This window comes from Parasteatoda tepidariorum, chromosome 6 (genome assembly GCF_982258835.1).
Source record: "Parasteatoda tepidariorum strain Cologne lab strain chromosome 6, Ptep-v5.0, whole genome shotgun sequence".
NCBI lineage: Eukaryota > Metazoa > Arthropoda > Arachnida > Araneae > Theridiidae > Parasteatoda > Parasteatoda tepidariorum.
In genome coordinates, this window is record NC_141760.1 from 17,123,743 (window position 1) to 17,137,157 (window position 13,415).

The 13,415-nt window shown below is 30.4% G+C and overlaps 1 protein-coding gene across 2 annotated transcripts in view; it reads right to left on the reverse strand.

Annotated features, from left to right (window-relative positions):
• The window catches only part of Atg17 (autophagy-related 17), a 56,038-nt gene that overhangs the window by 18,686 nt on the left and 23,937 nt on the right, over positions 1 to 13,415 (reverse strand). For both annotated transcript variants that reach the window (XM_043049133.3, XM_043049131.3), the window contains 6 exons: positions 9,176 to 9,400; positions 8,307 to 8,483; positions 6,942 to 7,079; positions 6,647 to 6,783; positions 5,484 to 5,574; positions 1,086 to 1,295 (listed from right to left, as the gene is read on the reverse strand). In XM_043049133.3, the coding sequence (XP_042905067.2) occupies positions 1,086 to 1,295; positions 5,484 to 5,574; positions 6,647 to 6,783; positions 6,942 to 7,079; positions 8,307 to 8,483; positions 9,176 to 9,400 (978 nt within the window). The remainder of the gene's footprint in view (positions 1 to 1,085; positions 1,296 to 5,483; positions 5,575 to 6,646; positions 6,784 to 6,941; positions 7,080 to 8,306; positions 8,484 to 9,175; positions 9,401 to 13,415) is intronic.

A 13,415-nucleotide genomic window follows, 5' to 3' on the forward strand; every position in this document is an offset into this window, starting at 1 on the left:
AGAAGATAAGTATACACATGAAGTATCTTTTGTATAGTTTCTTTCCCTCAAACTAAAATTTTTTAAATGTTTAATTTTTGTCATTTACTAGAGATTTTCGACAATGAATTAGAATTTAATTTCTTTAAGTATAGTTAAGATCCCCCAGATTTCCCCACATCATCAAAATTAAACAATCTGAACTAACCCCTTGTGAGATTTTCTTGTAATATTTAAACAGCTCTTTATGAGACAAAATATTAAATAAATTTTGAGAACATGATAAAGGTTTTTGTATTAATGAATGTGAATTTAGCATCGCCCAAAAGAAGGAATTTTTCAAGTTCACATAACAACTTAAGTCTAAAAAAAATTTAAAATAAAAGCTTTTGTAAAAATTATAATTGTATAAAGAATTCAGGAAGTAATTTTAAGCATCCTGAAATGGTTTCCTAAATCCTAAAATATTTTTAAATAATTCAATTTTGATGCCAAAAAGGAGCAGACTTAGAACATTTTTGTGCAAGTATAAGTTTATTGTATGATAAAATTGTGAAAGTGTTTATTGTTACATATTAAAAATGCTTTTTACCATTCCATTAGTATAAAAATAAATATTTCAGTATTTTTAAAAATAGCTAATAAATTGATAAATTCTCAGAACTTAAACTTCCACTCCCCTATTACATGACACCTGACACCAGGCTTATGATGTCACAAAATTAAAAACACCTGTTTTTTCATCCCTGAATCTACTAAGCAGCTTTTAGGCAATTGTTGTCAGGTAAAGAAAACCTTAAGTCAAGCTGGAATTCAGGGATATGGTGATTAGTTCGCAATGTAAAATGGTTATTTTTGCCTGCCATGGCAAGGCATCAGGTATGTCACAATGGTGCAGATTGAATGACACATATTTCAGGCAAGTGACAACAAAGTACATCTTTCACTAACCTATTTTTAGCACTCATAAAAATGGGGTGCTAGGGCACTCAGTTAAAATTCTAATGATTAATACTAAAAATATATCAAATGAGCAATATACAATAAACATTTGGAAGTCAATTACTAAAAAGTATCAATAAACTAGAACATTTTATATGGTTTACCTCTGCATCACCAAAATCAGGAGAATTTGAAGATGGAAGTTTTTCCAGAGAGGTCATGCTAACTGCTAATTTAAAGCGAGATCGGAGAGAGTCTAAATCATTTTTATGTTTGACGCTCAATTTCTCCTCTAAATCCTTCAATTCATTTGTTTTCATCTTCTCCATCTCATCTTTACATTTTTGTAGCTCCTCTTTAGCATTTTCCAGCTCCTAATATAATCATTTATTTGCAATCAATTTTGATTAATAAAAATGGAAAAGTATTAAATTTGAAAATAACAGTAATGGAAGGGTTGCTATACTAACACATCGGCTGATAAGTTTCCGGTCTGACATACAGGTGGTGCCCTAAATGCAGAATTAGTATTTTGTTTAGCAAGTCCTAACCTTCAAATAAAAAGGTGTCAAAATTTTATAACGATCTGTAGATTGATTTTAAAGTTACAGTGATTTTAATCGAACACCAATTTATATTATTGAAGCAATGGATAAAAAAGAATTTCGTGTTCTTATTAAACATTGTTATTTAATGGGGAAAAACTCGGTAGAAACTAAAGCTTGGCTCGATAAGTGTTATCTGGGTTCTTCAGCAGGAAAATCGATCATTATTGACTGGATTGCTGATTTTAAACGTAATTGTACAAATGTTGAAGATGTGCCACGCTCTGGACGCCCTAAAGATGATGTTAATCCGGAAAACATAATTAAAGTCCACAAAATTGTTATAGAAAACCACAAAGTGAAGTTGCATGACATAGCCGATACTCTAAATATATCAAAAGAGCGTGTAGGTTTTATTTTGCAAGAACATTTGTTTATGAGAAAGCTGTTTTCGAAGTGGGTGCCACTTATACTTAACAGTTGACCAAAACAACAACGAATTGATGATTCCGAGAGCTGTTTGACATTGTGTCAGACACCCCCATTCACCCGCACCCACCCTATTCACCAGATTCGGCTCCTAGTGACTTCTTCTTGTTTGCAGACTTGAAAAAAATGTTCACGGGTAAGAGATTCAGCACGAATGAGGAAGTGATTGTCGAAACAAACGCCTATTTTGAGGCCAAAGATTAATATCACTGTATCTTTAAAACCAATCTACAGATCATTATAAAATTTTAACACCTTTTATTTGAAGGTTAGGACTTGCTAAACAAAATACTAATTCTACATTTAGGGCACCATCTCTATATCAGACCAGAAACTTATCAGCCGGTGTGTTAAGGTGTTCGTAAAAGAACAACCCCTTAATACTGTGACCCTTTCATTATAACTAATAAAGAATACTATTATTTTCCATTCTATAGAATGCTTTTCTTAAACCTGAGAACTGAATAATCAATTCCAATATATTGGTCTAAATAAAAGTTCTAAGTTTTTTATTTTTTTTATTTACAGATATTATCCCTTTAAAAACAGATTTTTTTTTTCCTACTTTATATTGAAAAGTTATTTACTTAATAGTAAATGTTTAAAATGAATTAGAATAACAATTATTTCACTAAATACTATTACACGATGGCAAAACATCTCGAGTTATTGGTGAAATTGGGAAGTATGACAAGATCTCTCAGCTGGCAAGACAAACAGCTATGAAAAGAGGTGTGGTAATGAAATATCAATCAATAACAGTAATGAATACTCTTATGAAATACTTTGATACACTTAGATGAAACAATAAACACATAACACCATGCATAAAATCAAAATTTTACTTCTAACAACAACAAAGTTAGAGCTTTATTCTTTAGCTTGAATATTTCACCTTTTTTTTTTCTTATGAAATTTCAAGTTTAGATTGAGATCTCTTTATTTTTAATTGATGCATATTTGATATAACATTTACACATACTATTCTATTTATGCTACTGGGGCTGTAAAAAAAAGGATTAACTATTATTGGCACTACTGATGCTGAATAGGTATCACTGGTATTGTATTGTGGTAATAGGAAAGAGTAATAGATATAGTACAGAACCCGTTATCCGGAAATCAGAAAACCGGAAAACCAAAAAACCGGAACAAAATTCTTTAAATTTTCGTGCCATTTTTTTAAAAAAAAATTTTTTTTCCTCATAAGATTTTAGGATTTTTCTTTCTTTTTTGAAAGATGTTTACCCTACCATCATTTTAGAAATAATCATTACAGTATTACTTCATCGTTTTTTCTTCTTTTTAAGATTATTTCCTAATTTTTTTTTTTTAGTTGGGTTTAACAATTTAAAAAAACGGCTTTTTGTAGCGATTCAGAAAACCGGAAAAATCAGTTATCCGGAATAGCGATGGTCCCGATCGTTCCGGATAATCGGTTCCCTACTGTACTTAATATACTAAATTATTGCTGTAATAAAATTTTTACAGCCCTCTAAAAAACCGGCCTGTTTTTCGAATTTCTTAATTATTAACATATATAAAAAACATCTTATAAATTTAAATTTGATTCATAATGAAATCTTAGTTCTATGTTATCTTTCTTACACTTAAGCATTATACGAATAAAAGTGTTATATGATATGATAAGATGACTAAAAGAATTTTAGACAGGATGGTTCACACCATAGTATAAGCCATAGTCTCCTAAACCATGCCAACCCTGTTAGGTTTACAATAGTTATTACAATACATTTGGAATGAGTAACACCTGGAGGGATTGAGAGGAAAATGGTATTTTTACACATTTCCAGACTGCTTTTCTTAAGAGGGAGCATCCCGAATAATCCCATCCTAGATAATTGAAAGCTTGTCTAAAAAATCTAGATCATGAATAGACAAAATGAAAAAAAGTAGAAAGTCCTAAACATATGTTTCTTAAATATATTTATCATTCTTGTACATTTATAACACAAAAATTCGCTTAAATATTAAGTGTTTATACACTTGTCGAATATAAAATTTCTACTAACTCTAGCATTGTGAGATAAAGTCTAGTCTCAATGTCACAAGCTTTAATAACAAATCTCTTGATGATTCTTGATTTCATAAAATATTGTTTTATTACCAAAAATGTTTTTTTTTCCCTCCTTATTTTTGAAGCATTCAAAATACTTGCTTGAAGTCTTTAAAGACTTTTCTTCAATAATTTTGAGAAACATTTTCAGTAGCTATAATAAAATAGAGATTTATTGAAAAATTGCCTGAAATATTCATTCCTTAAGAAATAGATGTGAGAATAGATGAAATTAGCCATTCTTAAGATTCAAAAGATTTGCTAATTCAAAAAATTCAAAAGAAATTAATATTTGTGAGGATGCAGTTTCTGAAGACAATAATCTTGAAGTGTGTAGTGATTGAAAATAAACAAAATATTAAGAGATTATAGCATTAAGAAATATATTAAAAAAGAAAGATGATGAAACAAAAGAGTTTCTGCAAAACGCTAAATAAACTGAAGAGGTAAAAATATTGAATTACTTTTTAAGTAACTGTGTTGTACAGCCTTTGAAGTTACTATTAGTTTGACTAAATTTTTAACAATATTTTATCTTGATTAAAATACTCTATTTTTGATGGCACAAATTTTTTAGTCTCTCTTCAAGTACCAGACATTATGGTTAAAATTGTATTTCTCTTTAATTCCTTAACCCTTTCGCGACGCAAAGCGCGAAAGCGCGCTTACCGCTGAGGCCGGCAGTCTCTCTAGCTTGTGTCTCCCCAGGGCCGGAGGGTTTTTCGATGTTAAGCCTAATTCCATGAAATTACCGAAATATCAGGGCGTTGTTTAATATTGTTCTGTAGAGTATTTATGTGACATATGCTTTATATATATTTCTATGGATACTTTATTTACTTAAGTTATTTCTTGTTTAAATGTATATTTTACACATTTTATTTTCATTATAGTGTCACTATCACTACTATCCGAATCTGTTTCAGAATCAATATCTGAAATATTTTGCATAATTTCCTCTATTTCCAGCTCAGTCAAAATTTTTCGACGCTTCGACATTCTAACGGTAAAAAGAAAAAAAAATCAAGCCTGCAAGATCTAATTATCCACTAAAAACTAATCCGAAAATCGAAAGTAGCGAGAGAAAAAAAAAACTCCCTTACTTACTGTAAATAAATATCACGTGCTAATTTAAAGAGCCCTCATAAAACATTCCCCCCTCCACTCCTTCCCCTAAAAACCACGTGACTGTACTTTCATCTTGAGTAGAAGGTCAAATCTACATGTATCTGAAACCATATGGACATACAATGCCATCTTTTGGAAGAAATTTCATTTTTTAAAACGTTCCGAAACGCTGGCACAAATAAGTGACGGTCGGGGGTGAACAAGAAAACTCTCTGACACGCGGGTGTGTCGGTCGGGAAGTGAGCGCGTTTCTTGCTGTCACATATATGTGACAGTCGGCTCGAAAGGGTTAATAAATAGATAAAAAAAACTAATTAAATTACCTGTATATAAATATTTTTTTCTTTAAGAGCATCATCTAGTTTCTTTTCAAATTCCTGCAGACTTTTTACACTGCGGTTTTCTACTTGCAACCTAAAAAGAAAAATATCTTTTATTCATTTATCAGGTAACTACTGCATACGTAACAAACTAAACTGCGTTAAACATTTCTATTCATTCTGTTCTAAACTGTGTTATAACATTTGTACCATCAAACATTATCATGACAAAACTCAGCAGTAGAATATTGCTAGGCATGGTTTAATAATATTGATGGATAAATAATATTATTGTAAAGGAAATACATTTAGTAAGAGACAAAAATATTCAAATTCCTAAATGCTTGGCATTTTTTAAAAGTAACTGCCCTTTCACATGAAAAGCTTGACATCAGGCTTTATGCCTGATATCTGGCATAAGAGAAAGCAAAACCTGATTTTTTTTTTACCTCTAACTCTCCTACACTGCTTACCGGTAAGCATTATCGGACGAAGAAAACTCCGAAGCAGGTTGGTATTCATGCACATGATGATTGGCTCTTTGGTATCACATGGTCATTTTTCCCTTATCCTTGCTAAATAAACCTTTAACTTCAGAAATGGTGGCAAACCAATTTTCAGGCCTGTGACATCAGAAGATGTCTGTCTTCAAAACTAGTGTAAATTGGTTGCTAGGTCAGTTAATGATTTTGAAAATTTTTTCCTTGTTTGTTTCAAAATGTTTAAATGTAAATAATGTAGCAAAACTTTTAAGGAATTTCGACTTAACCAAAAAATTGGGCAAGCATCTGAATTATTAATAAAAATTTAAAATTAACCCAATAGGACATTTTAGAGGAACTAATATTGGTTCAAATTGAGCAGTATCCATATTTGAATTAAAAGGTGCAGTCTGTATAATTAAAGAAATTGTTTTATTCCTAATTAAAATCACAAGTGCTACTGGTTTAGCCAAGCACTTTCCAAAAAAAAAAAAAAAAAACTATGCTGTTTGGTATCTCTTTTAAAAAATTTATTTACTATGGTTCTTAAGTTGCAAAAGAAAATATTTCCTTCACAATTTTGATTTATTCCAGTATCTTGCTGAACAATTTTTCAAAAATTTTACACTCATACAGTGACTTACACCCTATAATGAAGTTAAACAAAAAGAATTTGATAAAAACCTGTGAAATTCTTCTTTCAATTTATCATGTTGATCTTGCATAGATGATACGATATTATGACGTTCTTGTGATTCTTTCTCAATAACAGTCTTTTCACCTTCCAGTTTAGTCACTTCCAAAATGGCCTGAGAAAGACTCTACATAAAGAAAAAAATATATAAATCAGTGAATCCTTTTATTTTTGAAGTTACATTTTTACCAAAATTAAATTTATTCAAAAACAATATTTTTTTCAATAATAAATACCTTGCATGTTTGTACCTAACTCAATTTAAATAGAATGTATAGTTTGTACCTGTTTCAATTGATTTATTTCCAATTCCTGACTTTGGAGTTGTTCTTTTACAGAATTTTTGAAAGAATCAAACTCAACTTCATGTTCTAACATCATGCGTTGAATTAGCTCTTTCTTTTCCTGAAGTTCAGACTCAAGCTAAGGTAGAATAGGAAAAAATTACAAAATTACATAAATTAAAAATTATATAAATTAAAAATTATATAAATACTGAAAATTTTTAATGCATTATATGTGTTTAGAAGCAATGTTTTATAACTGTTTTGCATTCAGAAATGTAATCAGAAAAATTTTCTGTTCAGGGTCAAATGCTTGAAATGTTGTGATTTAGAGCTGTTAAAGTCCAAGTACAGTTAGGCGATTGGGGAGAATGGCGTAAACGTCAACTGATTACCATGCCCATCTGCCCTTCATTCTAAACTGTGGTAGTATAGAATGTGCATGCTCCAGAATTATCTTTGGATCATCATTAAGAATGAATACCAAATCACTGCCAATAACCCATAAGTGTAGCTCTATTGCTCCAAGAAATTCAAAATACAGGCAACTTTAAAAAATTTTAAGAATCAAAGTTTAATACCTTCAAACTTAATCCACACGTACCATCAAAGTACATAATACAAAATCAGCGTTTCTTCTATTCACAACAGTACGAAAAACTTAGCAAATGACATCAGAGTCACTTTATGCATTTCTTCTAGTTACAGTATCACGTAAAATTCTAAAGAATTAGCAAATGATGCTACATTAGCGTACTTTTACAGACAAAAACTAAGATATACTTGAGGGAAACGCTCGCCATCCCTCAATGGATGACAGTATAATAAAATAATGACAGTATAATAAATGACAATATAATAAAATAAAACAAAAATTTAAAATTTTTTAAAAATCTAAACATCTTAATCTTAAGCCTCACAAAACGAAAGCACAGAACAGAAGTTGCAGATCTCTCATTTTTTATAACTTATAAATTTCACATTTGTATACCTCATAACAGAACCTAACGTAAAGTAGTCATAAAGTTTTTGAAAATTTTATCATAAGATCCAAGCCTGCCCGAGCCCAAAACCTTTCTTCAACAAACAAGCTTGATCCAGGGTCGGCTAATTCTATCTCATCTACAGTAGCATAGTACTCAACCACCAACATTTACACCAACAAAATACGAAAAGATTAAGTAATCTACAGTTAAAAAGTTATAAATATATAAACAGTAAATTTTTAGAATCACAATGAAGATTAGATGAAATAAAATGAAGCGTTTTATACACTTTTGTTCTTATATATACAAAAAAAAGTTTCTGACTTATACTACATATGACCCAACCAACTTATATTATGAAAAAATACAAAACTAATTACCATTTCTTTTTCATGTTTTGTTTCCTCGTAACTGTGACGTAAGCCTTTTAAATGATCTTCATAATAAACTATTTGATTTTCAGCATCACTCAGCTTCTGATTTTCAACTTCAAGTTTTCTTAAGTATGAGCTTTCAATTGAGGAAAACTCTTGCTTCATTTCAGATATTGCAGTGTCCTGAAAATAAATTATTTCCATAATAAAAAAAATTTAATAATAAATGAACTTTATAAAAAAAATGCAAAAAATTGCACCACAAATAAAATAAACTAAATATATATAATTTAAAATATACACACAATACATAAAATATTCATACACATAAAAAAAAAAAATACAGAGAATCTCTCTAAAACATAAATGGTATACAAGCTAACCAGAATTTTAGCCACAGAGGACTAAAAGGTAATTTTCACATAAATTTAAATTTATAATACTTCAGTTTTGTAGATAATATATAAAGAAAATAACACTTCAATAAAACATAAAATGTAATGAATTTTGTCAGAGTAAATTTGCTTATTTATATTTTTTTTAAGCATGCTTTTGAATTTTTGAGAATATAGAATAGAATTTAATAATATAGAATTTTGGTTACATAATAGATAATGAGAGAATTATGTTGTATGATAGACAAAAAAACAAGAGAAAAAGAAATTTTGCTAACAACTCCCTGATTTTTCTAAACATTCTAAAGCTGATTTTCTTAAATGTATTTAATATGTCAAAAAGTTCAGTTACTAAGTTTAAAAGGACAATAAAATTTCACAAACTACCAAAACAGATTGCATAATTTTTTACATTTTGGTCTTAAATTTTTAGACAAACCTGTACTTAAAATAAACAGGATAAACAAATTAAAAACTAACCTTATCTGAGATCATCTGCTGTTCAACTTTCCCAATATAGGTATTAATATGATCAACAACTTGAGAAACCTCAGCCATTTTATCACACAAATCTTCCGTCACAGAGGCCTTGAAATTAGAGAAATCACTCCGAAAACTGCCATGAAGCTCCTGAATGAATTTCTGTAATGCAGATAGTTTGGCATGCAGCTTCAGTATATTGGAGTGGGTATTCTCCAGTGAACTCTGAAAGCAGCAATGTCTTTCAGTTGCTACTTCTACTACTACTACTACTACAACTACAAGCACTTTATCATCTAAGCATTCACAAAATATTCATTCAACTGAAAGCAAGCACTAACAATCCAAAAGCATCAACAAAAAAGGAAGGAAGAGTTTTAAAAAAAATAAAGGAAGCTTCAATTCTTTCACAAAGAAATTGTACATTGTTTATTCAAAGACGATACGGTACCATCAAATCTAATTATTTTTAAATAAAAGATAACATTCCACTCTGAATTCTCAAAACAAGAATTATTTTAAAACACAATTAATCATCGATAAAACCATTAGCGAGAGCAGAAACATCTTTAGAGTGTCATTGTTGAACATTTACCACAAGCAAATTTCTATTTCAAAAAGCATTATTGATGCTAGTAAATAAAATATTTGGTATTCAAATAATTGTAAATTGCAAATAGTGTTTTTAAAGGAGTTGCTTCAAGACAAAAAAATCTTTGGTTTGATTCTTTACGTTAATTCTTAATTGTAAATAGAATAATCCTTATGGTCAATTTTTTCTTTTTTAAATACCATTTAATCTTATTGAAACCTCATGTACTTGAGAGCAATTTAGGAATTACTATACACTATAATTTAGGAATTAGTACAGACAAGTCCCATTATGTGCATAGAAAAAATATGAACAGTCGAAGGTTTCAAAAAATCAATAGTACAAATATAAAAAGAGGAAAAAAATACCAAAGCAACTGGCGTTTTTCTTTCTATATTTGAAACAACTAAACAAAATTGAAGTAAAAAATATACTTGGTATTTAAAAAAAAAAAAAAAAAAAAAACAGCACCCTAAACACAATTCTCCTTGTCAAGACAATACTTATATAAAAACACAACGCAATAGATTTAAAATAGATAAAAAATAGAAAAAATAATACCAAACCAAAAACCAAAATGAAAAAATAAAGGCAAAAGAGGGAAAACCAAGGAAGCTAAAGGGCTGACTGAGGCAAATCTGGAAGAATACATTTTCATGCATTGGCAGAGTGAAACTGAAATCAATTGAAGTTGATACATTAATCAAATTTATCTGTCCTGAGTTTCAGTTGATCTGACTTGATTGTAGGAGTTTTTTGTGGTTTTCCTCTTTATGTAACACAAATATGGGTAAGTTCCTTTGAAAAGTCTTCCACGGAAGTTTCCTTGTCATCTGAATTGGGTTCAAAATTGCAAGGTTATGGAGTTGAGCATTGATAATCCTAAACTCAGAATTGGATCAGCTGCTCAAAGGTGGTTACGAAATAAAAAATAAAATCTAACTTTGCTAATTTCCATGGAACTAGCAATAGCTTAAAAACCCAGGAAAACTGAACTGGCTGGTGCAAAAAAACCACCATAGCCACATTCAAATGAAGGTCACGAGAAAGAATGTCCCACGATGATTCTATGAAGGAACATTGCGTTTTATCCGCTTGAAACAATAGACGGATAAATTTCTTCTCTTCCATCCCTAGGACTATTGTTTGGACCTTTTGCTAGATTTGTATCAAATTTACTCAAAAAACAATTAACACGGTTACAAAGAATTTCCATATAATTATAATACCGACAGGCTTATCAAAGTTTTACAGAAAACTAGTACACTTGAATATCTAAAATAACACATTTCTGTATTCAAGTAAAATGTGACTCTAGGTTTCTATTATATTGTGATAGGTATCACTTATCTGTAAGAATAATTAACAAAAAGTAAATAAACTTACCTAATTTGGGGGTTAACCCATATTGGACCGCTGTCCTATTTATAGGACAGTTGAATTAATTACAAATAAAGTAAAAGAAACATTTATAATTCACATAATAACTATTGCAAGATATAAAAATTTGTCTAATATAAGAGATTAATGTATAAAAAATTGAATTTAAAAAATTAATTTATTAAAAAAATTACATTGAATTCACTCCTAGAAACAAGTCGTAATTTAAAGCCATTATATAATAAAAAATTTTTTTTTTTCTTAAAAAAACATCTTCTTTTTGTAATTAATCATTGGTGCAAAACAAAATACAAAAAATATCTAGGAAAAAAATTTTTTTATGAGGTTTTTGACACGAGTTTTCTAACTGTCCTATAAATATGACAACGGTTCAATACCCACCCTTTTACACAACACACCCATGCTTCCAGAGAACATTCTTTGAATTCATGGGACAGTGTTTATTGTTATCTTTTAAAAGTAACTAAAGGGGGGAATGTGGGGGTGGGAACTAATGGGTGGGAATTCTTTTGTACCAGTCCCCTCTCACCAAACCAGTTCTTTTGTGTAGGCTATTGCACATATACGTGAAATTTCATTCAGTTCTTTCCTATCTTCCCATTAGCTCAGTTGTGTCTTTATTTTGCAGTTCGCGTGTGTCTGGTCATTTTTGCTTTTGTAAAATGGCCAAAAAATTTCGAACTGCCGAGGAAGCGCTAGAATATATGAATAATTTATCCGATGAGGATTTAGATGATTCTGAAATGATAATTATTCCCCCAGAACCGGACGCCGTTAGTGATGAAGAAGATATAGATGATTCCATAACAAATTTTAATATAGTGGAAACATGTGGTGATTCTGAAATTCGAGATTCTGCGGGAACTATTGAAATTTTGTCAAATATCTGTGAAGAAATCAAGTTTGAAGCTAAACCACCTAAATGGGAAAAATGTGAACCAAAATTTTCGCTCTTTCCGTGCTCTTTTTCTTCAGAAGAACATCAACATATTATGGACAAGATATCGGGAAAAACTCCTTTTGAACTTTTTCACATGATGGCTGATAGTATGATATCACATACAGTAACAGAAACTAATCGTTATGCATTTCAGAAAAATGATCATTCTTTCAGTGTCGATGAAAATGATTTCAAAAAATTTATAGGAATCCTTTTTTACAGTGGATATCACATTTTACCACGTGAAAAAATGTATTGGGAGAATGCTCCAGACACTGGCACAACTCTAGTAAATAGAGCTATGTCCAGGAAAAGATATAGCGACATAAAAAAATACTTACATTTTAATAATAATTCATGCATAAACAAAGAGGATCGCTATTATAAAATTCGTCCACTTTTAGAAAAACTCAATGTTGCGCTGCAGCAATTTGGAGTATTTTCCGAAAATCTAACCATCGATGAAAGAATGGTAAGGTATTTCGGTAAACATGGGTGTAAAATGTTTATGAAGAATAAACCAGTAAAATTTGGATATAAGTTGTGGATGTTGACTTCATATGATGGATATCCTTTCAATGTTATTCCTTATCAAGGTGCTCAAGAAAAGTGTAAGGAACCTCTTTCTCAGCGTGTAGTGGAAAGTTTGCTGTCTATTGTGAAAATTCCTAAGTTTCATAAGGTATATATGGATAACTTTTTTACTTCACATGGATTGATGGTTCGTCTGCAACAACAAGGATTTTGTGCTACTGGAACTGTTAGAGACAATCGAATGGCAAAATGCCCTCTAACTTCATTGAAATCTTTAGCTAAAACTGAAAGAGGAACATCCGATGCCTTATTTGATAAAGCGAACAAAATAGCTGCTGTTCGGTGGAACGACAACCGTGTAGTTTCGTTGCTTACTAATTTTGAAGAGACAAAAGTACACGGAAAAATACAGCGTCGTGTAAAGGGAGGCAGGAAAGATGTCGATGTTCCATTTTGTATTACATCATACAATAAATATAAAAATGGAGTTGACCTATTTGACAGTCATATGGAAAATTACTTTGCATCTATTCAAGGAAAAAAATGGTACTGGTCGCTTTTTGTGAATTGTTTTGAAACCGCCCTCATCGCAGCCTGGAAAATTTCCAAACTATTTTCACCTGACGATACTCAGGACTTGCTAACATTTCGCAGATCTATAACAATAAGTTACCTTGGTGAAACAATCCCACGAAATAATGTTAGGCAAAGAGGTTCTCTGAAAAATAACAAAGAGCTTCTTCTTCTAAATTCAGAACATGTGCTAGTTAAAA